Here is a 27,544-nt window from a genome sequence, read left to right on the forward strand (position 1 = left end):
ACAATAAAGGAAATATACACACATACACACCAGACCAAAAGAAAGAGAGAGGGAAAGCAAAGGAGAATGTTAGGGAAGATAAAAGTGATGGGAAAAAGGAGAAAATTGTTTCCTCAGCCCATGTAATCTTATTGCTTGTTACGTTCAACATGATCAACATTATTTCAGATACTCCATGTTGGATCTAGGACTTAAATCATCACTGTTCAGAATAGGTTGGAAAAATATTACCAATCCAGAGATAGAATAATATAGTAAATACATCTAATACTTGGTTCTAAACTCAGATGTGTGCATAACGCTATATGCAGCCGCACACCCTTTAAGCATGCACTCATTGTAAAAGCACTAAAGCGAGCCCTGTGTGAGCTACATAGTTGTTTTGGAAGGGTTTGTGATTCTTTGGAACCCAAAGCCAAAGTTGCTCTCCTGTATTAGCTTTATTCGTCTCGCGCAGAGGCTGGGAGGTACCATCGGTTCAGTCTCTGAATAGCAAAGAGCCGTCTGCGTGGGGACAGCGCGCCCCCAGCTTGGTTGTTGTGATTGAACCGAGACCAGAAGACAGCGGCTAGGCCTGCCCACCAGAAGGCCCCCGACCGGAAGTGGCGCGGCAGAGCGGACTACATGTCCCAGAATGCCCCGGGGCAGGGGCAAGCTGGTGGGAGACATCACAGCAGGGCCTGATCCCCAGGCAAAAGTAAGCGTCGCGTCTCAGTCAGAGGGGGGCTGCGCAGGAGGGAAGGGGAAGCCGGAGCAGCCGTTAGTGCCGTGGCTTCCGCGTTCACTCTTATCTGGTGGGGCAGGGGCGGCCATTTACTGTTGGTCTTTGCAACTGCCGGTTGTTCGGGGACGAGCCCCGGGAGAGGCTTAGAAGGGTGTAAAGCGGGGGAGGGGACTAGTTAGGGGACATGACCTGAGGGGTAGAAGCGGACAGTCGTGGAGGTGTTGGGGGAGGACATACGGGGCGATGCGGGGGCAGCTGGGCGGGGTGTAGAGGGTCGCGGCGGGGGGGGGGGGGGATGTGTGGGAACGATTCTGAGGCCAGGGGAGGCCGGGGGGAGACGGGCTGTGCTGGGGTCTGCAAGGGGTCGGGCGGATGGGGCAGGGGGTTGGTTTCTCCTGCCCTTTGCCCCAGTCTGTCCCGAGCGGGGCCGCTCCTGCCGGGGGTGGCGGCGGCACTGGCTGGGGGGCGGAGCAGCCGCTCATTCCTCTCCCCCTGTCTCGGGTCAGTTGGATGCAGGCGCCGCGGGGCGGGGAAGCTGCTGCTGCGCGGTTGGAGCGGACACGCCTCGGGCCCGGCTGTGGCTGAGGAGGCGGCGGGGGGCATGGCGGAGACCGGCTCGGTGCATGAGACCAGGTTTGAGGCGGCCGTGAAGGTGATTCAGAGCTTGCCCAAAAATGGTAAGTGAGGGGGGGAGGGTGTAAAAGGCCGGTGTCCGTGCGGGGCTGACTGCTCTTCTGCCATCTGGAGCACAGGCAGATCCAGCCTTGGCACGCACCCTAGGAGAGAGATCACCGGCTATTCCCTCTCTCCGCCCCCCTCCAGGACAAGAGAAACCTGATCCCCCTCATTTCAGCCCCCTCGAGAGCTCGTCGAGAGGGTCCCTGGCAGGCAGCTGGCATGTGAGGAGACCCCAGAAGGGCTAGGCCGTTACTGTTGGATGAGGAGGGGACTGTCTGAATGACACTTGCAATTAAATATGGTGACAGTTTTCTCTTACAAAAGCCTTCTGGGCCCAAAAGCTTATTCATAACTTAGTTCAAGTCACTTAAAAATATGGCATCGTTTGCAGTTTTCTCATTAGCAATCCGTGGTTCAATAAATACTGTGCTGTGAGGGTTTGCAGGTGCCCAGTGGATCAAGTTTTCAAATTTCCTTTTATTATTTTTTTTCCAGTCAAAATTTGTTTAACCATTCCTGTTGCCACAGAGCACAGTTATTTGTGTAGAGCACATTAAACAAGCAGTTTGTTCATGTAGGAGGGGGTTTGTTGATGTAAACAATTAGTTCAATTTCCTACTTGTTCCCATTCCATCTTCATTGCAAAAGCAGGAGAAAGTACTTTTGCCTCCTTGAAATCCCTAGTATGACTTTGTATGATTTCCAAACTATCATTGTAAATATGTTAATTGGAAGAGTTAACAAGATGATTAATGATTGAATGTGGAGATTGAAGTCCAGAGCCCTCAATCATACAGACCCTTAAACTAGATCTGAATTTTTCCCTCAGTCGGTAAATATTCATTCTGGGCCTAATCCAAAAATGTATTAACCCGGCAATCTTCATTGACTCTAGAGGGGCTTGTATCTTTATCATGCTGTGAGTTTTAAGACCTGGAGGTTAATTTCCAACAGGAATATTAACAGTGTGTTAAATAGACTAAATGTCTTTAATGTCAATTTCCACTAATTTTAAAATTCTATTTTCCCCTAGGTTCATTCCAGCCAACAAATGAAATGATGCTCAAGTTTTATAGCTTTTATAAGCAGGCAACCCAAGGACCCTGTAACAGTCCAAGACCTGGATTCTGGGATCCTATTGGTAGATATAAATGGTAATTGCGTGTCAGAGATTGTTTGGTTATTTGTACTGAACTTTGCCTAAGAGCATCTTCTCAGGTTAACAAAACTGGTGTGTGTGTGTTTTCAAGAGGTCCCTTCCTTCACAATAAAGTTGGTATATACAGGTTGGACCAACCTTGTCTGGCATCTTCAGGACTTGATCCTTCCCAAATGAGCGAATTTGCTGGATATAGGGAGGTCCCCTGCCACTGGCTTCTCAGGATGCTCCCCCTTGCAACAGTTGGCTCCGCTCAGGCCCCACTGCCCCTGGGCTCCAGCCTGCACGGCTTGGACTTGGACTTCGGCCTGCTGCAGCTCCCCAGCCTGTGTGGCCCTGCTTCTCCACCGCCTGACCGGGGATTCCCACTGGGGATTGGGCATGCCGGTCTTGCTGCAGCTCAGCCCGACCCCGCCCAGCCTGGGCTCCCCGGGGACAGAGCTCCTCAGCTTCTGCAGCCCTGCTTCTCCCCTTCCTGGCTAAGGCTCCTTGGGGATGGAGTTCGCACTCCTGGGTGTGATCCAGCAACATCTGTGGTCTGGAGAATCCTGGATTTCAGAGGTTCAATCTTTATATTGTTCATTATTCCCCTGTTTTCTAGCCTTTAAGTTTAAATGATGTGTGATTTCTCAAAGTTAGGAGAGAGAATATTCTCTTTGCTTCTACACTACTTGGGCAGATATCTTTGTGGTAACAGTGCAGTATTTTTCTCCTCTCTCCAGAATTGAGGGGAGCCCAAATTAGTTTTTAGCTATGATCTTAGGCTGTGGAATCAAGTTCCTTCTGATTTGACTGCCTGTGTCTAAGGCCATGTCTACATTACGAGATAAGGTTGAATTTATTAAAGTCAGGATTTTTAGACAATTTTGTAAAAGTCGAAGGTGCACGTCCCCATTGTGTACAAGTATTTGACTATAGTTCAAACTAGCACATCCCCAGTAGGGATGTTAGCTATTGGGTAATTGAATAGTCGAGTAACTGCATGAATTCTTATCAGTTACTCAACTATTCTATATTTCCTCAGGGTGGGTCTGGCAGCCAGTGCAATCCAGCCCCATTTGCAGAGAACCCCATGCTGCTGCTTCTGATACAGAGGCAGTAGCGTTGAGTGGCAGCAGCCCCTGCCCGTGGGGGGGTCCAAGTTCCCCTTGGACAGAAGCTGCTATGGCAAGGCAGGGCAGGGAGGCTGCCGTGAAGCAGCCTCTGTCAATAGCGGCCCGCACTGGCTGCGAACAGAGGCTGGTCCAGCAGCAGCCCCTGTCCGTGGGAGGTCCTAACCCCATGGAACAGCCTCTGTCTGAAGTAAGCTTGAGTTAGCGACAGACAGAGGCTGGTCCGGCAGAAGCCCCTGTCCGTGGGAGGGCCAAGCTCTCTGTGGACAGACATGGCTCCTCATCCTGTGGAGCAGCCTCTGTCTGTAGCAAACCTGGGCCCACTGTGGTCAAAGACTGCTTTGCGACAGCATCCCCTTCCTCCCCCGCTGCTGCCTTTGACAGAGGCAGCAGCGCAAGGTGGGGCAGGTGGCACCATGGAGCTGGTGCTGTGGGGAACCAGCTTTTAAGCTGTCTCCCCTCCCTCCTCCCGCCAGCACCGGCTCTTGGTCCCCACCACTTGCTGCCTAAGATAGATTCTAGGCTTATCAGTTAATCATATACTTAACTACTCGTTTACATCCCTAATCCCAAGTATGGTGGCTACAGTCGACTTTAAGAGCAATGTGCTGTGGGTAGCTATCCCACAGTGCCTGCACCCTTTACATTCTGGGTTATGCTTCCAGGGTACACTGGGACCAAAACTGTTCAGTGGGTGGTTCTGGGTACATGTAGTCAGCAGCCCATAATGCACTTGTTTCCTCCCTCCCCTCTGCAAGAGCAAATGGTCCATTTGCGCCCTTTTTTTTTCTTGCTGGTTATCCAGGCAGATGCTATAGCAGTATGAGCATGGACCCCCATTGTGGATCTTGTTCATCATCAAAGCTTTATGATGCTGACATTAGGCATGGTACACCTAATTCTGGGATATGTCCAGAATGTATGCAGAGTCCACCAGAATGAGGAAGAATCTCAGGAGGCCATGAACATACTTTTCTGTGAAGTACTTGAGCTGAGTGATTTGGAAATACTGCCAGCATTCAATTCTCTGGACACAGTGGAATGCCCACGGTGGTGCGTGAGACAAGCACAGACTGATGGGACTGCATTGTGATGCAGGTATTGGATGATCAGTAGTGGCTGCAAAACTTTTGCTTGTTGAAGGCCACTTTCATGGAACTTTGCATGAACTTTCTCCAGCCCTGACTCACAAGAATATCAGAATGAGACCTGCTCTGACAGTGGAGAAATGAGTGGCAATAGCCAGGTGGAAGCTTGCAATGCCAGACAGCTATGAGTCAGTTGGGAATTAATGTGGAGCATGAAAATCTACTTTGGGCACTGTTGTGATCCAAGTAGCCAAAACAATCAATCCCCTTCTGGTATGGAAGGCTGTGACTCTGGGAAATATGGAGGACATAGTGGAAGGCTTTGCTGAGCTGAGGTTGCCTAACTGTAGTGGGGTGATAGATGGAATGCACATCTCCACCTTGGTGCTTGACCACCTTGCAAAGGAATACATGAACTGCAAGGGATACTTCTTAGTGGTGCTGCAGGCTGGTGGAACACAAGGACCATTTCACTGACATTAACATGGGATGGTTGGGAAAGGTGCATGAAGGCAGTTATCTTTAGGAGCTCCTGCCTATTTGGCAAGCTACAGTCCGGAACTTTTTTCCCTGACCAGAAAATTACAATCAGATATTGAAATGCCAGTAGTTATCCTTGGAGAAAGCCTATCCCTTGCTCCCATGGCTCATGAAGCTGTACAAAGCCAGCCTGGACCGCAGCAAGGAGCAATTTAACTATAGGCTGAACATGTGCAGGATGGTGGCAGAATGTACATCTTGGTGTTTAAAGGGAAGGTTCAGCAGTCTAACAACTAGGTTAGACCTCAGCAAAAGCAACATTCCCATTGTGGTGGCAGCCTGCTCTGTGTGCCATAATTTTGGTGAGAGTAAGGGGGAAATGTATCTGTCTGGATGGAATGCCAAGGCATATCACCTCGTCAGGGATTTTGAGCAGCAGGCACCAGAGCAATAAGGAGAGCACTAAAATGGCAGTGCGAATCAGAGACATTTTGAAAGATAGTTTTATGAATGGCCAGTTTTGAGAGTCATGCATATTGCTCTCAACAAAGTCCCTCTACATTCAGTATGCTTGCCTGTAACCTTCCATCTTTTCAATACCAGCTATAAAAAGACTTGTTCACAAATCATGCATTTTTATTAAGGGAACACAGCAGTGACAACGGGACTCCAGGGTGAGAGCTTTGGAGGAGAGGGTACTCACAGTTGTGAGAAGGATAGCCTTCTAGTTTGCGATGCATCCCTGAGGGTTGGGTGTGGGCTCCACTTGCTTACATGCTCCTTGTCCATGTTGGCAGATAGCATTTGCTCCTTAAACATCTCTTCCCTAGTTCGTTTTCACCTGCAGATCTGTGCCAGGTGGACATCAGTGGGGGCTGGGGAGTGTGAAGCAGGCTGACTGCTGTTCCCACTAACAAAAAATGAAGGACAGACTTTACAGGCAATGCATTGCAGAGTTTAAAGCTTAATCTGTTAGAACAAAATGAAGGTCTATCTGAAGACAATAGGGATGTTTTATGCACCAGGCTACAGTTATACTTTTAGGCGGTCACTTTGCAGCAGGACACCTCAGTTTTTGGGGAAATAGCTGGGTTTGGTTTGGTGGCAAGCACGGTAAGGGACAAACCGGAGCACGAGCCTGCAGGTGGGAGGAGGGAGAGGGTCTGGATGTGGCAGCAGGATAGGGGCTCACACGATGGCCCCCCCATTTGCTAAACCCTGTAAGAGTGAGTGACAGTCAAGTGGGGGAGGCGGTCTGGTTGTGGTGGCGGTGCAGGGGCTCGTGCACCACCCATGTGTTCGACACACCCTCCCCTTCCTGTTTGCTGGAAGATGGGAGGTCTGCAGGAGGATGGAGAGGGTCTGGGTGTGATGGCAGACCAGGCTAGGGGCTCACTGGGGATGAGCAATTGGAAGCTGACTGCAGAAGCATCGGCTAATAGCTTCCCCTGTTTCATCCAGGTTGCCATGCGAGATATGTCCTCTCAGAATCACACAGAGTGATAGGGAGCAGATGCTGACTGAATGTGGTCAGAAACTTGGATCTTATGCTGCAATGCTGTAATGTACATCTGTAATGTAAATTTGTGCTGTAATGACGCCTGACAACTTATTGCTGGTTGGTGTGGAAAGGTATCCTACTGTGGAGGGTGGAATAAGGCAGCCTCCCCAGAAATCTTGTGAGAAGGATGAAAGAGTTCTGGTATGAGAGCTTTATGGAGATGTGCAGGGAGGATTCCTGCTCCATCTCCAGACACATTAACAAAATGTTCTGGGGACTGCACTGCTGTGTAGGCACAGTGGCCATCACAGATTATACCGGAGTGCCTTAACCCACTTCTGGTGAGTTCACATTTTTATCTTGCTAGAAGTGCCTTCCCTGGGATTAGTGCCCAACTGTGGGATGTCCTGGGAGGAAGGGATTTTCTCCAAAGTTTTAAAAAGTTCTTGGCTCTGCATAACCTTAGTTGCCCTGCTAGCCTATGGACCATTCTCCTGCTTCTCCTCCTCATCCACTATGCTTTCCTCTATGCAGCGGCCCAAGGGTGCCTGAGGAGTATCTTGGGAGGAATCCATGGACTGGCTATGGAAGCTGGTCGGGTCCTCCCCTCTCTTCATCAGGATCGAATGCAGCCACTTGTAAAAGTGGCATGTTTGTGGTGATGCAGCAGACCGTTCCTTTGCTGCTTCATCTTTTGATACGACTGCCTCAGCTCCTTTATTTTCATATGCCATGGATACATCTTTCCTCCTCTGTGCCCCTTGCGATTGTGGCATCGATACCTGGTGCTCATCTGTGACTCTGGGAATTCATGCAACTTGAACTCATGGTCAAGTATGCTGTCTGCTCTGAGGTTTGCTCACTACACTGGCAACACAGGAAACCAAATTCAAATTTTCCTGGAGCTTTTCTTGCTCACCTGGAGAGCTGTAGAGTTGAAAGTTGTGGTCAAACGAGTCATCGCAGGGCACTGTGGGACATCTCCCGGGGGCCAAAAATGTCTACTTGTACAATGCTATGTCTGCACTATTGGAAAGTTGACTATGCAAGATTGAATTTAGTGGTTACTCATTGTGAAAGCTGAAGTACAGAAATCTGCTTTAATGACCCTTTAGGTTGAGGGGACAGGCTTGGTAGTGTGCTCTCATGGTTTAGAAAATCATCCTAATGCAGCTAAGTTGGACCTAAACTTTCAGTGTAGACCAAGCCTGAGATGGCTCCATTACTGAACAGCCAATCTGGGTTCTTACTGCAAGTTGGATGGAGAATTTAATAGTAGGAAAAACTGGATAACATGAACTAAGAACAGGACTAAAAGTAAGTGAATCCTATGTTCTCATTCCAGTTTTCACACAGATTACCTTTATGGCTTTAGTCTTCAAATGAAAGATAATACTACTTACCTAGATCACAGATAATCATCATGATTAATATTAGTAAAGCACTATACAGATCCAAAAGTTAATCAGTGTGTACACAAAACCTTCAGCGTTTGAGAAGAGATACTATGATCTCTAGACCTATATTTATACAATCATTGACAATTTTTTATTAAAAAAAAAAACGTTTCCAACTACATATGGACTCCAGCTCAAGCATCTGAGCTCCATTTCTACAGCAAGAGAATCAACCATTCCCTGACTTGCTAATTAAAGTTAGTTAAAATCAAAATTCCTCTAAGAATACATTTGCTGAACCTCCCTTTATACAGTGGTGTGTATGCCTTCCCAAAAATGCTAAGGCCAGATCTGCATAGGATGCCATTTCTCTTCCTCGTGCATCTCTGAGATATGGAGGAAGAAGGCGCTTCCTTGTCCTCAACTGTAATAATTGGATCTACATTTAGTTTAATTATGAGTTTAAGTGCATGAAAGGTCACTAACTTATAGTAACAAATGTTGACAGGGAAGTTACAAAAGGGAGGCAGCCAGCCAGACTGAATTAATATGAAGGCATAGTGATATAATTCAAGGACTGTGTTAAGATCATCCTGGATAAACAAGAAAAATATAAAACAAGAAATCAGGGAACCAAAATGGGTGAGTCAAAAAGCCATTTTTCTCCCCCCCACCCACCCCCTCCCAAGTCTTTTCCTTTAGGTCAGGACCTAAAATAGAAGTGATGCAGGGGTGGAATTATTTTATCCACCACCAGAGGACCTAGTTTTTGACATACCAGTTTTGGTTCACTGATTTCTTTTGCGGTAAAAATTCTCTCTAGGTAAAAGAAAACAAAACAATGGTTGTTAAAACAAAAGTCTTATTTGAAATTCGACGTATTAAATATTTTTACTATTTACTTCATCTTTAATACAAGTTTAAATAATTTTAATAATGTTTGTAATGGTACTAAGCAGACTAAAATCTCTCTGGACCAAATCTTATTCAACATTGTTTAATGTTAAACAAAACTTAATGAGGTTAGCCTGTCTTTCATCTAAATTAGTACAACACTCTGCAAACTTCTTCCTGTCACCCAGGGAAAACTTGCCAGGAAATCCGAAGTCATCTTTGTTTTTTCCTTGAACACCTGTGTGTGTTTTTTTGAATAGATACAATTTGGCCCTAAATCCATAATGTATATTTAGGCTTGAATTTTCCTGTTGGAGTCAGGCTTTAATAGAAAAGATTAAGTGGGCTGGTACATAATTCTGCTTGTACTTATACCAGCAGCAATATATACAAAACTGACATAAGAGTATCTTTTTTAAGGTTCTATCGTTTTCAAAACGGATCTTGTCCAATACCAAATCAGTGTTAAAATCTGGAATAGAACTTGTGTCTTGACTCAGTCTAGTTCCCTATCCAATGGAGCATGTTGCCTCTAGCTAGATGTCCAATTTCAGCTAGTTAGGTTTTGTTGTTTTGTTTTTACACACACAATTGCAGGCACATTAAGGAAGACTTTACTTAAGACTGAGCTGAAAAATACAGGCAGACCATGCGTATTCTGAAGATGTTAATGGTTTTCATTTCTAGGGATGCTTGGAGTGCATTGGGAGATATGCCCAAAGAAGAAGCCATGATCGCCTATGTTGAAGAAATGAAAAAGGTAAGAGGGCATTCAAGTTCATGTATCTTCTAAAGTAATCTTGTTTTTAAGAACATTAGAAAAAGAAGGAAAATATTTTACTAGCTGCTAGGGTTTCATTCCTGTTGTAATAGTTTTGAAGTTAAGAACTCAAAGGAACCTACTGACATAATGTTTTAAATTACAGGCCTGAATACAATGCAGCTCTGGCAAGTGAGCTGCAGTGAAATACTGGAACTGAAACTGCAGTTGATTCAGAATAAACTAGGAAAGGGAGGGAGGGGGGAGAGAGATCCCAAAGGAAAAATGCTCAATTGGATCTACAATTTTACTTTCAATTATGAAATTAAGTGCAGGAAACTTTTGCATCTCAATTCTAGCTTGAGATGTGATAGGATCCTCACATGGAATAGTCTTGAGAAGTAGTTTATAAACAAAATGGTGCTGAACACAAAATTCTGAATCTGAATATTTTTAAATCTTGGAGGATATTGAGTTAGAACCTAGGTGTGATATAGGGATGTTGATGCCCACCTGCTTCTAATCTGTTAAACATTTTGTTTAACTGATTAAATGGGATTTTACATCCCCAATAGTATTCTTATATAATGTAATTTAGTTTATACATCCCTTAATAATGCTAGTTTTTAAAAAAGGAAAAAATTAGCTGTACACATAAATAAGTACTGTAAGGGAACTTTTAAAATTAGAACTAGAATCATAGAGCTAGAAGAGACCTCAGGAGGTCATCAAGTCCAGCCCCCTGCCCAAGGCAGGACCAATCCCAACTAACTCAACCCAGCCAGGGCTTTGTCAAGCCGAGACTTAAAAAACTCTAGGGGTGGAGATTCCATCACCTTCCTAGGTAACCCATTCCAGTGCTTTACCACCCTCCTAGTGAAATAGTTTTTCCTAATATCCAACATCCCCTCCCCCACTATAACTTGAGACCATTGCTCCTTGTTCTGCCATCTGTCACTATTGAGAACAGCCTTTCTCCATCTTCTTTGGAACCTCCTTTCAGGAAGTTGAAGGCTGCTATCAAATCCTCCCTCACTCTTCACTTCTGCAGACTAAATAAACCCAACTCCCTCAATCTCTCCTCATAGGTCATGCGCTCCAGTCCCCTAATCATTTTGGTCACCCTTCACTGGACCCTTGCCAATGTGTCCACATCCTTTCTGTAGTCGCGGGCCCAGAACTGGACACAATATTCGGCTCTGGTGAGGTCACATCTGGAATAAAGGGGAATAATCACTTCTCTGGATCTGCTGGCAATGCTCCTCCTAATGCAACCTAATATGCCATTAGCCTTCTTGGCTACAAGGGCACACTGTTGACTCATATCCAGCTTCTCATCCACTGTAATCTCAAGGTCCTTTTCTGCCAAACTGCCACTTAGCCATTCAGTCCCCAGCCTGTAACAATGCTTGGGATTCTTCCGCCCCAAGTGCAGAGCTCTGCACTTGTCCTTGTTGAAGTTTATCAGATTTCTTTTGGCCCAATCTTCTAATCTGTCCAGGTCACCGTGGACCCTATCCCTGTCCTCCATCGTATCAACCTCCCCCGCCAGTTTAGTGTCCTCTGCAAACTTGCTGAGGGTGCAATCCATCCCCTCATCCAGGTCATTAATAAAGATGTTGAACAAAACCGGTCCAAGAACTGATCCTTGGGGCACTGTGCTAGAAACCGACGGCCAACCTGAGATTGAGCCATTGATCACTGCCCGTTGGGCCTGATAGTCCAGCCAGTTTTCTCTCCATTTTACAGTCCATTTATCTAATCCATACTCCCTTGATTTGCTGGCAAGAATATTGTGGGAAACAGTATCAAAAGCTTTGCTAAAGTCAAGGTATATCACATCCACTGACTCTCCCATATCCACAGAGCCAGTTATGTCATCTTAAAAAACTAATCAGATTGGTCAGGCACGACTTGCCCTTCGTGAATCCATGTTAACTATTCCTGATCACTTTCCCCTCTTCTAAGTGCTTCAAAAAATAAATGATTCCAAGTCTGATATTTAAATTCATCATTAGTATTAGTAAGTCATGTACATAATTGGCAAGCATAAATGCCAAAACAAGTGGAAAAATAAATTCCCTTTTACTAAAAGAGAAGGAAAAACTTTAATCACGTATCAGAAAATTTAAAGTTTTTTAATTGAGTCAAAAATAGTTGGCTAAAATAGATTAGATAATGGCAGTAATACAGTGTATCTGTTCAGAGAGAGTAATCAGGTTTTATTTATATTTAGTTTTACTAAAGATAGTGTACAAAGTATCAAAATTGTCTGTCTGACATCTGCATTAAGGCTTCAAAACTGATAGCTCCATTTTAGAAATATTTTGCTGTGTTATTTTAGAACAAACTTAAAATATGTCTTTAATTGGCAATTGCAGGTATGTATATATATTTTTCTATACAGGGAAACCTTTGGTATCCGGTACTCTGTTAACCAGAAAACTTTAACTGGCATTGCCCCCAGCCACAATACTGTCACATCTTCAGGCACACAGGCTGGGCTTTGTTTACCATGATTGGCTTAACAATTTTTTATTTAAGAAGTACTAATCATCTTTAACTCAAAATAGAAATGTGAGACCAACTGCCTCTCACTACAAAACTATCAATATTAAAAACTTGAGTTGTCCATTGGCTTTTCCTAGGTTGTTGGGACCCTCAGATGACCAGAATTTTTAGATATCTGGCACACTTGGAGATTAGGGCATTCTGGTTAACAAAGGTTTTACTGTATATGAATTAATACAGAGCTCCTGTCAGCTTAATTTCTAAGTTATCTGCAAAAAACCACTAGAGTTCTCAAGTGCTTTATTAGCCTCTGGAATCATTGTTGCCCCTCCCCTTGCCAAAATCTGAACTGTTACTCCTGCGTCTTCCCAGTTGCATTCACATCCCCAGCTTGTGGCTCTCTGCCACATGCCTCTGCAGCTGCACATTCTCCAGCAGAAGCTAACAATGCCTAGTTTTGCAAATTGGCTGGGGCTCAGAAGCCACATAGACATGGGCAGTGGGTATATTAGGCCTGAAGAGGGTACGTTGGAGTGGGAGATGAGAAGGAACACAGGAGCAGGCATGTAATTGCTAAAAATCCTAGAAGTTATATAGTTACATGTGCTTTGAATAAATGTTGCACCAGTGAGGTGCCATAGATGATGTTTAAAAAGGGTCTGCGTGTATATATTCTCCTTTTTGAGGATAACATAGATAAAAATGCATGTGTAAGTACATGTTCAAATGTGTGTGTGTCTATAAGATGTATGGGGCACCCCACCTACCTTTCTGTTTAATCCATCTCAGCCCTCATGCCCATCAGAGAGAGCTTCTGATTCTGGCTCTGTAGAAGGTGGTGAAACTCGCTCACCTTACCCAAACGCAAGATTAGTGATCTGATATACTTTGCAGTTTCCCTACATCCAAAGTTGAAATAAGACAGATAAGAACCACAGTCAATAGAGCTCAGCTGCATACATAAATTTTCAGAAGGACTTTTACCACACAACTCCTATCACAATTTTTTTGACACCCTGTACGATTTTGAAAATGGTCCAGATTGTGGATTGTTTTTGAGAGGAGTATGGGGGAACAGCATGACATTTTTATTTATTTGATGCAGTTCTTTTCCCTTGAGTTGAAAGCACTGACTGTAGATGTAAATGCGCTGCAAACCAAGGTTGGTGTGACATTTTATTTTCTTCAGCTGTATAAAGGAAAAGATGGTAAAAAGTATCCAGGTTTTTTTGGTAATTTCCGCCAGCATATCTGAGCAGTTCACTTTCCCACATTAGAATACAGAACAGTTTGTTTTTTTTGTATGCACAAAATGGATTGGAAGTATGCTGAAGCTACTCTTTTTATGGGCATTTTGCTTTTTTGATTGATATTGTTGCCACCTGCCAGTCAGCCTAGAGCTTTTGCATTGCAAGAGTTTGCCATAGGGCTGCTGTTACCTGCAAGGTTTTTGCTTGCAGATGGCTTGCTATAGCTTCTTTTGCCACTACAGTAAAACTCCAATTGTCTTGCATCCAGTGGTCCGGCACTCCCGATAGTCCGGCACCAACTGGAACCCGGAAGTGTTCCAGCCAGCCGGACAATTGGAGCTGCTCCGCGCTGTTTCCCCAAGTCTGCTGCTGCCGCTGCTGAAACTGACCAGTGCTGGACTTGGGGAAGAGGCGCTGAGCAGCTGGGGTGCTGCCCGGTTGGTCCCGCAGCACTGCCCTTCACCCCCCTGCTTGGTGCCTGGCAGCACTCCAGCTGCTCCGCGTCACTGCCACTGCTGAAACTGATGAGGTGGACTTGAGGAAGCTGTGGAGCTGAGCAGCTGGGGTGCTGCTGGGTGCCGAGCAGGGGGGCGAGGGGTGGCGTTGTGGGACCAACCAGGCAGAACATCAGTTGCTCTGCCCCACGGCTTCCCCAAGTCCGCCGCTGCTGAAACTGACTAGCAGCAGACTTGGGGAAGCCGGGGGCGGAGGGGCGCGCTGCAGGACCAACCCGGCAGCACCCCAGCTGCTCTGCCCCGCTGCCTCCCCAAGTCGCCACTGCCGCTTGCAGCCCCAGCTGGCCTGTCGCCGGCGGCTGTGTGGGGCTTCCCCCACCCTCCAGACCCTATTTCATAGCCCCCCTTCCGGAGTACCTCCTGATACTCTGGCGTTTCCGATAATCCAACACCCCCTGGGTCTCAAAGGTGCCGGATTATGGGAAGTTTACTGTACTTGCTACCTTGGCTGATGCCTTGTTGGGGAGGGCTTACCATACCTACTGCTGCTGTCTTGCAGGAAGAGGGTTTACTGTTACTGCTGCCTGCATAGTTCCCTAGAATTATTGATTAAAAGGGGGAGTTGGCAAAAGACACCCAAGTGAATTAGGGAATATTGGAAGTTAGTGATAAGTTTTGGCAGACTTATTAGTCTTTGTTGTCAATGGCATCTCTGTACTATTTGACTGAACCCCTTGCTGTGATATGAATCTCTGTTCTGGTGCTAGGGTGTATAGGATGAATAAACTAAAACCCTGATCCAGCTCCTAATGACTTCAATGGAGCAGTGTTAGATCCTAATTTTCTGTCTTGATCATGTGATTTTTAGACTGTCCTTGATTGATTCTGTTCCTCTGATTTTGGGGGATAGGAGGGAGACTTTTTGCAATGGATAGTGGCTTTGCTTTTAGTTTTATATGTGCAGCTAATAAATTAGAAGGGCACAATAGGCATGTCCTAACATGATGTTTGCACTCAGACAAAAGAGGATACAATATGGAAAATAAAAAGAACATTCTGTTGGGAAGGAGCTTCCTCAGTTTCCCCAAGGAAAAAACTGATTAAAAAGCACATTGCTCTTGATTACATCCACCTCCCTGTCAAACTTATGTTTGACTTATTCCAATGTTTATTATCTCAACAATTTCAGATTTTGCAATTGATATGCTGAGGGAGTCCCTTAATTACAATAAACAGCTGTAAAAATCCCAAAGTTGTTTTATTTCTAGTTGAGAGTATGATCTATTTGGTGCATGATAGTTCTATTGTAAAGTTAAACTGCAGATTTGCATGGAGTATTATAAAATTTATTTTTAACATGTTGCTATGCTAACATTGCAGTGACCACAAGGAAATTTGGCACCAAGATAAATAAAATTAATCAGTAATATATTGTTTCACAAGACATTTTGTATTTTGGACTTGTGCAGATTCTTGAGAGTATGCCAATGACGGAGAAAGTTGAAGAATTACTACATGTGATAGGTCCATTCTATGAAATAGTAGAGGAGAAAAAGAACAGAGGATCTGGCCTAACATCAGGTTTGAATAGATACCTCCTACTTATTTTGTATTGCAAATAATAATAAACAAAATCAGATTCTTAACTAACATAGTTACATTTCATTCTTAGTTTAATTTCTATAGTTTTTTTTAAAGCTAAATTTTGCATCTTTCTATTTAATTCCTTCACCATATGCCAGTCCGACTGGAAAAAGTCTCTAAATATTTAGAAGGTAGGAATGATAAATTCTGTGTAAATCCATCTGTTTCATTGTTTCATGTGCTGTATTTCTCTACAGTGTTTGACTTCTGGGTTTGTCACAATTATTTTTTATTTAAAAATAAACATTACAGGAAGGTCCAACAGCATATTCGGAATTTAACCAAATGTTTTCAGTGCTGAACGGAAAGTGTCAATGCAGAGGCTCTGTTTGTTGAGAGAATTAAAAAAGCATCCTGTTCCTGCCTCTCTAGTTGTAGAACAACCTTTTAAATTCTGCCTTTACTACATCTTGCATGTGGGTATGTGCAAGCAAGATGTGCTGTAGATCTCAGTCTGTTTATTTTCTGTCATTGTTTGAAAAACGATTTTTTGCTGTCCTCAATTTTTAAAAAAATGTATACCTCAGCACAGGTATGCATGGGATTTCATGGACTAATAAGAGATCTGTAATCTCCTTTGCTGTACTTGCAGTTTGCATTGCCCAATATTCGAGTTCAGGGGAGAAGGGGCTAGTTTGTGGCTATCTGACAGGTGGCAAACCCAGTAATTTCATAGTTATGTAAAAAGACACTGTGGCAACTATTACTTTACAACATTGTTGTAGTTCATAGTTGACCCTGTGAAAACATTTTGATAAGTAGAATGTTGAAACATTATAGGCAAGGTTGTCTGTCTAAATGTTGGTTTAAAATCTGGCTAAAGCTTTAAGCTAAAATTGGATATATGTAGCCTGAATTTGGAGCTATTTTAAATAAATTGATCTGTTCTACAATTGAATTTTATGTAAATTTTATATAACTTGACAAACTTGTTTTAAGTACATCTTGCATTTTTACAACTCAAAAAATGGCTTTGATTATTTGCCAGGCTTTAAGCCAATCCGTTATATGTTCAAATTCAATTTTTCATAATTTGAAAAAAAAAAGGCTGAATTTTTTAAATGGCTGCTTTTAAAGCAGGATCACATTTTTCTACTAAAACTGCCTATGTTTCAGGTCTAGTATTTAATGAGATTGCATGGCAGCTGGTTTGACAGGCAAAATTGTAACAAGAGTATCTGCAGATTCAGGTCAGTGATCTGCATAATAAGGATTGACTCACTTGGAATCTATGGCACAGAGTACCAAAAGCCACTTTTAAAGAGTAGCTAAATATAAACGAACAGAGAATTATAGAAATTAAAAACATAAAAGACCAACTGGATCACCCAGACAAAAATACATTGAATCTTAAATTTGTTACTCCAACAAGTATAGCTTGTTAACATCAGAAAATGTAATGTATATTCATTTAAATAACATCAGTGAATCAAACTAACAATAATAAGAAAAATCAAAGTTGAACCTCAAGTTTCATCTTTATCTGGCGCTCTCAATATTTTAACAGATGCAATGCACAAATCTGAAATCCTGAAACATCCAATTGTTTCAGCATAGATTTTGACTGATTCCGAATTGAATTATTTTGCATTAAAAATTATTACATTGGGATATGATTAAATCCTTCTTTCACTCCCTCTCCAGTCCACTGAAGAAATTAATATTTTAGTTGTAAGCTGTAGATACTAATTAGCACCTACTAATACTATTCTTCTAATAATTTGAGTTAATTGTTTCATTCTTTGGACCTTTCTGCCTTCTTTGAATCCCTCCTATTTCATTTATCCTTCATATTGATTTTTGTACTGCTCTGTTTAGAGGAAAACTTAGGAAGCGTGGTAACAGCAAAGGTAAGGTTCATTACCCTCACTCTGTCTCTGATCTCACTTTTTTCTCTCTTTGCATCTCCTACTTCTCTGTTCCCATGTATCCTGGGAATTGTGGTTCCTGGACTCAAGAATATAGGCCCTACCTAGGAACAAAATGTACCAACACCATCTGGGTAGCTGTGTGCACCTAGATAGATACATCACATTCTTCCGCCTTTAAAATAACCGTTATAGAACTTTAGTCATTTCCAAACCATCACTTAAGTCCAGTGACAGTCTTCCAAACTTTTCAGTAGTTTTCTTTTTCTCATACTTCTAATGCCAAAGGAATAAGACTAGGAGATGAAGCAATTCCTGATAGTACAGATTGTCCAGCATCACTGTCAATTTTATTGATGTTCTCTGACCCAGAGTGGAAATCATGTTCCTCTTCTTCAGCTCTTAGCTGATGAGCAATGGATTATCTTGAAATAGTCCATTTCTTTCCAATTATGAATACTGCAAAATTTGCTCATATTTCTGTTATCTGTACGTGACATGAATATCTTGAATGCCCTTTTTTTGACTCTGCATGACAGCTTCGTGTGAACAAAATTTCCAATTTAAAACTTGAGGTTTAGCACCTTTCTTATGATCTACATATTGTCTCTATTTCACCTTTTTTTTTTTTTTTTTTTTTTTTTTTGTCCTAACACATTCATGAATAGTTTCACCTGAAGGTTTGGTTGAAAAAAGAAATTGGATAAGCATTTGACAGATTAAGTCACGTATTGGCCTTAGGTCCCCAAAGACTGATACTCCTGCTGAGTGTGCAGCAGTCTGGTAAGCAAACATTGTTTCATATAATGCTTTTTTCCCATGGTCTCATTTGCTAACTAGTAAGTTACAGACTTTCTTTCACCAGTCTGTTCATTCTCTCAACTAGACCATTAACTCTCAGCTGGTGGTAAAAACAAAACAAACCCTGTTTTATGTGATTTAGCATTATTACTGAGGTAGTGTTGCATTTCAATAGAGGTTAATTGATTTCTATTGTCAATTATTAATTCCTTGGGAAATCCCCCTTGGCCAAAGACTGATCACATGAACTTAATCATTATTTCAGCAGTAACCATTCCTGTGAATGTAACTTCTAGCTGCTTTGAGTGATAGTCTATGACAAACCTTATCATAACAACGTATTCTTCAGGTGGCGCCTTTATGTCCAGAACCGGTATCTGCAAATGACAGTTGGGACATTCAACTGGAGTGAGATGGATGCTGAAGGTTTCTGTCACTATCACTAGTAGCACAAACTACAAGCTGATAATCAATCCCAGGCCACCAGAAGTCATGTTGCAATTGTCTCTTGGTTGTACTCAAACCTAGGTTTCCTTCATGTACTAGGAGAATCAGCCATTCTTTCAAAAGTGTAGGCACAAATTATGGTAAATTCTCAAAATCTATTGATCTACAAGGGACAGGTAGTGTGATGCATTTCTACATGGTTATAAGTGTTCTGATGTCGTCATCTTGTAAGACCATCCATTGATTTATGGAAGTCGTTAGGTCTTGAAGTGCCTTGTTTTCTCTCATGGCTGTTGCCCGTTTTGAGACTGTTATCGTTTCTTGAGGTATAGCAGAGATTTGTCCAATGACAGTCCCTTCATCTTTATTGCATCCTCGTAAGACCATACTCACAAGGATCTGTTATGACAATTGTTTACTTCTCAGAATCAAAGGCTTAGAGTTGGCCTGGTTGAAATTGTGTGTTTGATCTTGATAAACCTGTTCTTGCACACTTCATCCCATTCAGATATAACATCCTTTTTTAGGAGATGATGCAAAGGAACTGCTTTTATAGCAATTTGTTGTCCGTCTTCTAATAGCATTTTACAATCCCAAGAAGGATCAAAGTTTGTCCTTGTTGTTGGGCTCTGTCATGGATACCTTTCACTGGATCTGTTTTTGATGTGCCATTGAGAAAGTGTATGTCCTTATGTCACTGAGTTTGTATGGAATTGCCTTTTTTCTTCTTGCTGATACGTCCATGTCATTGAATTTTTCCAATAACCTTGTTTACAGTGACATCCTCTTCCGATTCATCTTTGTCATAAACTAAAATGTCATCTTGAAAGTTAAAACCCTTTGTCTCTCCAGGGAGCCAATGTATCATTCTCTAGCAACTACAGAAGCTTTGTTGTTGTTGCACTTCTTGCATACTGATTTGTTGGCAGAATACCTTTGACCATCTGCCTATGACTACAGTGCACATGTAGCATTGGTAACAGTAAGGTGTATGGGAAGGCAAAAGGCACTGTGGATGTAGACTAATGAGCTTTGTGTGGTGGTGTTTTGCTCTGCATTAACCTCTGCAAGCTGGAATAAAACTAGTATTGTGGAAAGTGATTAACATAATGGATGGTGCTCTTCACTTGTCAGGCAGGTCTTACTTGGAGAAAACAGAATCCAGAGGCAAGTGACAAAAATGATCAGAGCTGGAATGCAAGCCATGACAAAGGCTGAAGGAATTGGATGTTTTGTTTGGAAAAGAGAAGATCTAGGGGGAACATGATAGTAGTCTTCAAATAATTGAAAGGCTGCCCGAAAAATGGAAGAAAGTTCTCTTGCCACACAGGACAGGACAAATGGCAATGCGGTCAAACTACAGCATTACAGATTTAGGTTAAATCTCAGGCCTGGTCTACGTTAGTAGTTTAGGATGAATTTAGCCTCATGAGGTCAATTTTTCCCCTCCCTCACAATAATGAGTATGCACTACTAAGCCCATTCCATTGACTTTAAGGACTGTTAAAGTTGATTTCTGTACTCCTGCTTTTCGCAAGGAGTAATGACCCATTCAACCTTACATGTTTAATTTTACAGTAGTTCAGATGCAGTGCTCTGAGAGTTGACATGGGGACTGATCTGGCACGAAATCCAACTCTACTGCTCCCCAAGAAAAGCCAGCCCCTGGAAAATTTGAGTTATATTTCATGTATGGCCAGCGCGGCAAGCATATCTGAGCAGCACTTCTGACTACATGAGTCAAAGTTCCAGGAGTTCCCAAGGTCACAGATGATCACTAGCATGAAGTGTGATGTAGATCCTGGATCTCATTGCTGTGTGGGGAGAGGAATTGGTTGTTGCAGTGATACAAACCAGCAAAAAAAAATTCATATATCTGTGTAAAGATCACAAGGAGCATGGTGAGCAAAGGATGTGCCAGGGACACCCAGCAGTGCTGCATGAAAATAAAGGAGCTGAGGCAGTCATACCAAAAGACAAAGGAGTCAAACGGACGGTCTGAAACATCTCCCCAAACATGCTGCTGCTTTGAGCAGCTGTATGAGATCTTTGGGGTGGGGAACCCAACCAGCTTCCCTAGCCACTCCATGTATTCTTCCCAAGATGCTCTTCAGGCAGCAGCATGGAGGAGTGTATGAGTAAGAGGAAGAGGTGGAGAACAGTCATCAGGCAAGTGGGGCAAATAGTAGCCAGGACCTTTATATAACTTTGGAGACAGTCCCCTGCTCCCAGGTCATCTCGCGGCCAGCCACTCATCCCAGGGAGGGCACTTCTGGTGAGTTGACATTTTTTATCTTCCTGACAATGGGTTAAGACAGCAGAGTGTGATCTGTGGTGGCCACTGTGCCCACACAGCAGAAGGTCCCCGGAATACCTTATTAATTCACCTGGAGATGAAGTAGGGGGAATACTTTCTGCACATCTCCATAGAGCTCTCCACGAGGTACTCTTTAATTCTTCTCAGAAGGTTTCTGGGAAGACCTGCCTTATATTGTCCTCTACAGTAGGACACCTTTCCACGGCAAGCTAGCAGTAAGTTGTCCGGCATCAGTGCAGCACATAGCAGTGAAGTGTAATGCCTGAGTTTCTAGCCATATTCAGCCAGCATCTGCTCCCTTTCACTCTGTGTGATTTGGAGAAGACTGATATTCTCACGGGGAAACCTGAATGAAGTGGAGGAAAATATTAGCTGAAGTTAATGCCCTGCCACCGTGCCTGGATCCCGTTCCTTCCTCCTTCTCGCTTGCTCTAACAGCAAGGGAAAGTTGGATTCTGCCAGCAAATACGAGGAGCTGAACTTGGGGGCCCCACAAGAGCCTCTGCCCTGCCACTGTGACTGGATCCTGTGGGCCCTCCTGGCCTGTCCCTTACCGTGCTTACTACAGAACAGAGTCTAGCTAAGCACTCTGTGTTGCACCTGCTGCAAAGTGAACACACAAAAGCATATCTGTGGCCTTTCACATACCACTTCCCTGTTTGTCTTTAGACAGAACTTCATGTACAGTGTAAAGCAGGATGGGGAACTTCTAGCCAGGGGCTGGATATGGCTCCTGGCTTGCCTGGATCCGGCCCCTGAGGCTCAGGGTCCCACCTCCCCACATCAGGAAACCCATGCTGGCACTCCAGCATCCTTGCTGCCCCACCACGAAGCTGGAGCACACAAAATCTACTAGGCTGTGCCCTCCCCCCGCCTCCAAGCTCTGGTGTGCAAGTGGAATGTGGGAAGTGTCTTTCTCCTTCTCAGTCAGGGCACCACATCAGTGAGAGTGAGCCCCTGACCCAAAAAAGGTTCCCCACCCCGGTGTAAAGTCTAATCTGTTAGAATAACAATGCATCTTCTGTACAGTGTGGCCTTCACTTTTCATTTCAGCCAGAACACCAGTCTGCCTTCTGTGCGCTCCCTTGGTTCCACATGCTATCTATCTTGCACAAGTCCACAGATGAAAGCATACCTGGGAAGAGATGTTGAAGGAGCAAACGCAATCTGCCAACTTGGACAAGGAGCACTTGAGTGAGTGGAGGATATGCTGATGCAGGTGCATGAGAAAAAGAAGAACATTCAGCGGATGGTAAGCGGAGCACCAGGAGAGACCATAGATGTCCATGGCAGATGTGATGGACTGCATGAGGGCACTCCAGGATTCCTTCCTCAACAGGGCCCCCCTCCAGTCCCTGAAGATTAATGTCCTCTCCTCACCAAGTTCCACAGCCTCCTTTCACAGGGGCCCTAGAATCCATGGTCAAAGTCAGCCTCATGCTCAGCCTCCTCCAGGGATGTGTGTTGGAATGAAGGACTGTCCTCTTCAGGCTGTTGAGAATTCCTCCTCTCTCAAACTCTCGCCTTGGACTTCATTTCGGTCACTGTGTTCCCTTAATAAAAATGCATGATTTGTGAACTACAGTGTTTTTATTGGTTGTATTGAAGAGGTAGAGGGTTGCAAGTAAGCTCACTGAATGCAGGGGCACCCCATTAAGAGCAACATGACTCTCAAAACTGGCCACTCATAAGGCTGTCATTCAAACCATCTCTGGTTAGCACCGCCCCTCTCTGTGCTTACCTTATTGCCTTGTTGTCAGGTTGCTCATAATCATGTGCTAGGCACTCTGCCTCGGAATTCCACACAAACAGATGCATTTCCCCCCGATCTTCCAAAATTACGGCGCATGCAGTGGGCTGCCACCACAGTGTGAATGCTGTCTTTGCTGAGGTCTAACTTTAGGGTGTGTCTAGATTACAGGGTTTTTTCGAAAACAAAAAAGGCCTTCTTAAAAAAAAAAAAAAAAACTTACCCTGTGTCTAGACTGCCTTCGCGTTCTTTTGAAATTAAATTGAAAGCATGCAGCATTTTTAGCATGGTAAACCTCATTTTACGAAGAATAATGCCTTTTTTTTTTTTTTAAAGTGCTCTTTCGAAAAAAGGCATTCTTGAATGCAAACAGGGCTTTTTTGAAAGGGCACATCCAGACTGCCTGGGTGCTCTCTTATTTTGAAAAAGCAGCTCGCTTTTTTGGAAATAAGTGGTTGCAGTCTAGACGCTCTCTTTCGAAAGAGGCTTGTAGTCTATACGTAGCCTTAGTTAGCCAACCGTGGACCCTTCCTTTTAAATACCCAAAAGCACATTGCACCACTTCTGCACTTGTTTAGCCTGCAGTTCAACTGATCTTTCAAGAGATCCAGGCTGCCCGTTTATGGCTTCATGAGCCACAGGAGCAAAGGGTAGGCTAGGTCTCAAAGAATCATTATTCAGTGTCTCAGATTGTAATTTCCTAGTCGGAGGAAGTCCCACCTTGCAGCTTGCTGATCAAGCAGGAGTTCCTAAAGATGCAGGCATAATGCACCTTTCCTGACCATCTCATGTTCATGTCAGTGAAACAGCCCTTCTGATCCATCAGCCCCTGCAGCACCATTGAGAAGTACACCTTGTGGTTTATGTACTCCTTTGCAAGGTGGTCAAATGTTAACATGGGGATGTGTGTTCCATCTATTGTCCACTACTGTTAAGGAACAACATTTTGTCAAAGCCTTTCACTGTGTCTTCCATGTTTCCCAGAGTCACAACCTTCTGTGTAGCAAAAGGGTATTGATTGCCTTAGCTGCTTGGATCACAGCAGCACCCACTGTAGATTTTCCCCACTATGAATTGATTCACAAGTGACCAGTAGCTGTCTAGTGTTGCAAGCTTCCACATGGCAATTGCTGCTCACTTCTCCAGTCAGTGCAGGTTTCATTCTGGTATTCTTGTGCTTCAAGGTGTGGGAAAACAGTTTGTGCAAAGTTCCATGAAATTGGCCTTAAACATGAAAGAGTTTTGTTGCCGTTATTGATTGTTGTCTGTGCACATTGCAATGTTGTCCTACCGGTCTGCTTGGGTACATCTAGACTACATGCCTGTCGCCAGAGGCATGTAGATTAGGCTACCAGACATAGTAAAATGAAGCGGCGATTTAAACAATCGCCGCTTCATTTAAATTTACATGGCTGCTGCGCTGAGCCGACAAACAGCTGATCAGCTGTTTATCGGCTCAGCGCGATAGTCTGGACGCGCGGGTGTCGACATCAAAGGTATTTGTCGACCACCCAGGTAAACCTCATCCCAGGAGCGGCAGCCATGTAAATGTAAATGAAGCGGCAATTATTTAAATCGCCGCTTCATTTTACTATGTCTGGTAGCCTAATCTACATGCCTCTGGCGACAGAGGCATGTAGTCTAGACGTAGCCCTTGTCTCATGCACCAGAACCAGCATTCTGCTGTGTGCTGGAGGCATTTGCAATTCACTCAACTCAAGGGCTTTGCAGAACAATATGTTTATGGCCTCCTGAGATTTTTTTCCCTTGTTCCGGTGGACTCTACATACACTCTGAATATATTTCAGCATTAGGTGCACCAAGACTAATGTCAGCATCATAAAGCTTTGATGATGAATAATATCCATGATGGGATCTATGCTTACGTTGCAATGGCGACTGTGTGGATAATCCGCAAGATAAAAGGTGTGAATACAATTTGCCATTGTGGGGTGGAGGGAGGCTAGAAACAAATGGATTATGGGCTGCTGACAACATGTACCCAAAAACACCTGCTGCACAGTTTTGATCCCAGTATGTACTGGGAGTATAACCCAGAATGCAAAGGAATGACCCACAGTACATTACTCTCCAAAGTCTGATACCCACCATAATGGGGATGTGCTACTTCAAACTAAGTCAAATTATTTTGTGCAGTGGGAGCATGCACCTTTGACTTTACAAAATTGGGTGCTAAAAACTCAATATTAATAAATTTGATCTTGTCTCTTAGTCTAGACAGCCTCAGGAAAAAAAAATTCTAAGTGTAATAACAGACTGCCCAAGGAGGCTGTAGAAGCTCCTTTGTTAGTGATTTTTTCAAAAGAAGGCTGGATAGCCATCAGTCTTGGATGGTTTAAATACAACAAATTCAGCAGCTTGGCAGGCAGTTACACTAGATGAGCCTTGTGTTTCCTTCTAACCTTGTGGTTCAATGATAACAGCAAAGTTAAGGTTTATTCCCCTTGCTCTTTAACAGAGCTCACATTCTTCCTTTTTTTCCTATTCCTTCTCTTTGTCCCCACTGCATCCTGGGAATTATATTTCCTAGACTCAAAGCAGCAGGAACTACCTAGAAATAAACTTATGAACACAAACTGGGGTAGTTATCTTCATCTAGCTAGCTACAACATTTAATGTTTATACTAATGCACTTAACTTTTTGCCTAAAAGCTGGTCATGTCTCCCTCAAAGACACATCAGTGTAACTCTCAAATTAGTGAAAAATTACAGCGGAATCATGCTCTATAATTCTGGCTTGCCAAAGTGTTTCCTGCAGATAGCCTTATCTAAGTCTCCACAACATCATCTGGCAAGGAGTTCCACGGGTTGACTGAGTTGTGTGAAGAAGTGCTTTCTTTTGTTTGTTTTTAAACCTACCATGTATTATTTTCATTTGGTGACCTTTAGTTCTAGTGTTATGGGAGGAAGTAGTAATTTTTCCTTATTTACTTTCTCTATGCCATCCATGATTTTATAGGCCACTATCATATTCCCTCCTTAGTCTCCTCTTTTCTAAGATGAAAAGTCCCAGTCTTTTTAATCTCTCTTCATATGCCATCTGTTCCAAACCCCTCATCATTTGTTGCCCTTTTCTGAATGTTTTCCAGTGCCAAAATACCTTTTTTTTTTTTTTTTTTTTTAGATACTACATGTAGATATGGTCACATTATTCAAGATATGGGTGTACAATGGTTTTATATAGAAGCAATAAGACATTCTGTGTTGTTTTCCATCCTTTTCTTAATGATTCCTAACATTCCATTTGTGGGGTTTTTTGACTGTTGCTGAATGTTGCATGTTTTCAGAGAACTATCCAAGATCATTCTCTTGAGTGGTAACAGCTAAATTAGTCCCCATCGTCTTATATGTATAGTTGGGATTATGTTTTCCAGTATACCTTACTTTGCATTTATCATTAAAATTCATTCGCCGTTTTGTTGCCCAGTCACCTAGTTTTGTGAGATCCTTTTGAAGCTCTTCACTGTCTGCTTTGGTCTTAACTGTATTGAGGAGTTTTGTGTCATCTGCAAATTTTGCCACCTCGCTGTTTACCCCTTTCTCTAGATCATTTACGAACATGTTGAATAGGATTGGTTTCAGTACAGACCACTGCAAAACACCACTAGTTATCTCTTTCCATTCTGAAAAACTGATAATTTATTCCTACCCGTTGCTTCTTATCCTATGACAGCTTACTTGGTTTAAGAGCCTTTAGTGAGGGACCTTGTCAAAGGCTTTCTGAAAATCTAAATACAGGCAGTCCACGGGTTACGTACAAGATAGGGACTGTAGGTTTGTTCTTAAATTGAATTTGTATGTAAGTCGGAACTGGCGTCCAGATTCAGCCGCTGCTGAAACTGACCAGCGGCTGACTACAGGAAGCCCAAGGCAGAGTTTCAATGCCCCAGGCTTCCTGGAATCAGCCGCTGATCAGTTTCAACAGCAGCTGAATCTGGACACCTGGGACAGAGCAGCTGGGGCGCTGCCGGGTAGGTCCCCGCAGCGCCGCACCTCGGCGCTGCGGGGACCAACCCAGCAGCACCCCAGCTGCTCTACCCCAGGTGTCCCCAAGTCAGCCGCTGCTGAAACTGATCAGCGGCTGATTCCAGGAAGCCTGGGGCAGAGCAACTCTGCCTTGGGCTTCCTGTAGTCAGCCACTGGTCAGTTTCAGCAGCGGCTGACTTGGGGATGCCTGGGGCAGAGCAGCTGGGGTGCTGCTGGGTTGGTCCAGTAGCGCCGAGGAGCGCGAAGGACTAAAGTCAAATTAAGCTACGCAACTATAGCTTAAGTCAAAATAGCTTAACTTGCATAGCTTAAGTCAAAATAGCTTAACTCAGGTTTTGGCACTGTTTACACAGCAGGAAGTTGAAGGAAGAATACTCTTCCTCCAACTTCCCTTACTCCTCGTGAAATGAGAGTTATCATGAGTCAGAGTAAGAAGTCCTTCTGCTCAACATTATTTCAAAATAAATGCTTGTAGTGTAGACACGCTCTTTATTATTTTGGAATAATGTCAGTTATTCCAAAATAACGCTGCTGTGTGGACATACACTATGGGACTAGGGGAAGGGGAATCTGAAAGTCCAAGGTTCTGTGAGAGGAAACGGCACAAGTAAAGGTGGAGGGGATGTCCATATTCTCTGCACTGGGTGAGACTAAAAGCAGAAAGTTGATACAGACTCATCTTCTCTGAATAGCCTTATTG

General features: G+C 43.6%; 1 protein-coding gene and 1 long non-coding RNA gene across 5 annotated transcripts in view; both read left to right on the top strand.

Moving 5' to 3' along the window:
• The first annotated feature begins 542 nt into the window (after positions 1–542).
• Positions 543–27,544, top strand: part of ACBD5 (acyl-CoA binding domain containing 5) — a 47,804-nt gene continuing 20,802 nt past the window's right edge. The window contains exons 1-5 of one of the 4 annotated variants that reach the window (XM_006115266.5): positions 543–697; positions 1,231–1,401; positions 2,436–2,556; positions 9,721–9,793; positions 15,479–15,590. In XM_006115266.5, the coding sequence (XP_006115328.2) occupies positions 1,326–1,401; positions 2,436–2,556; positions 9,721–9,793; positions 15,479–15,590 (382 nt within the window). In that variant the 5' untranslated portion in view covers positions 543–697; positions 1,231–1,325. The other 3 variants (XM_089776751.1, XM_089776752.1, XM_089776753.1) reach the window with 3 other exon arrangements.
• Positions 18,316–22,665, top strand: LOC142827372 (uncharacterized). The gene is made up of 2 exons (XR_012902080.2): positions 18,316–21,044; positions 22,140–22,665. It is a non-coding gene; the product is annotated as an uncharacterized LOC142827372 (long non-coding RNA).

This window comes from Pelodiscus sinensis, chromosome 2 (assembly GCF_052426305.1).
Source record: "Pelodiscus sinensis isolate ZL-2025 chromosome 2, ASM5242630v1, whole genome shotgun sequence".
NCBI lineage: Eukaryota > Metazoa > Chordata > Testudines > Trionychidae > Pelodiscus > Pelodiscus sinensis.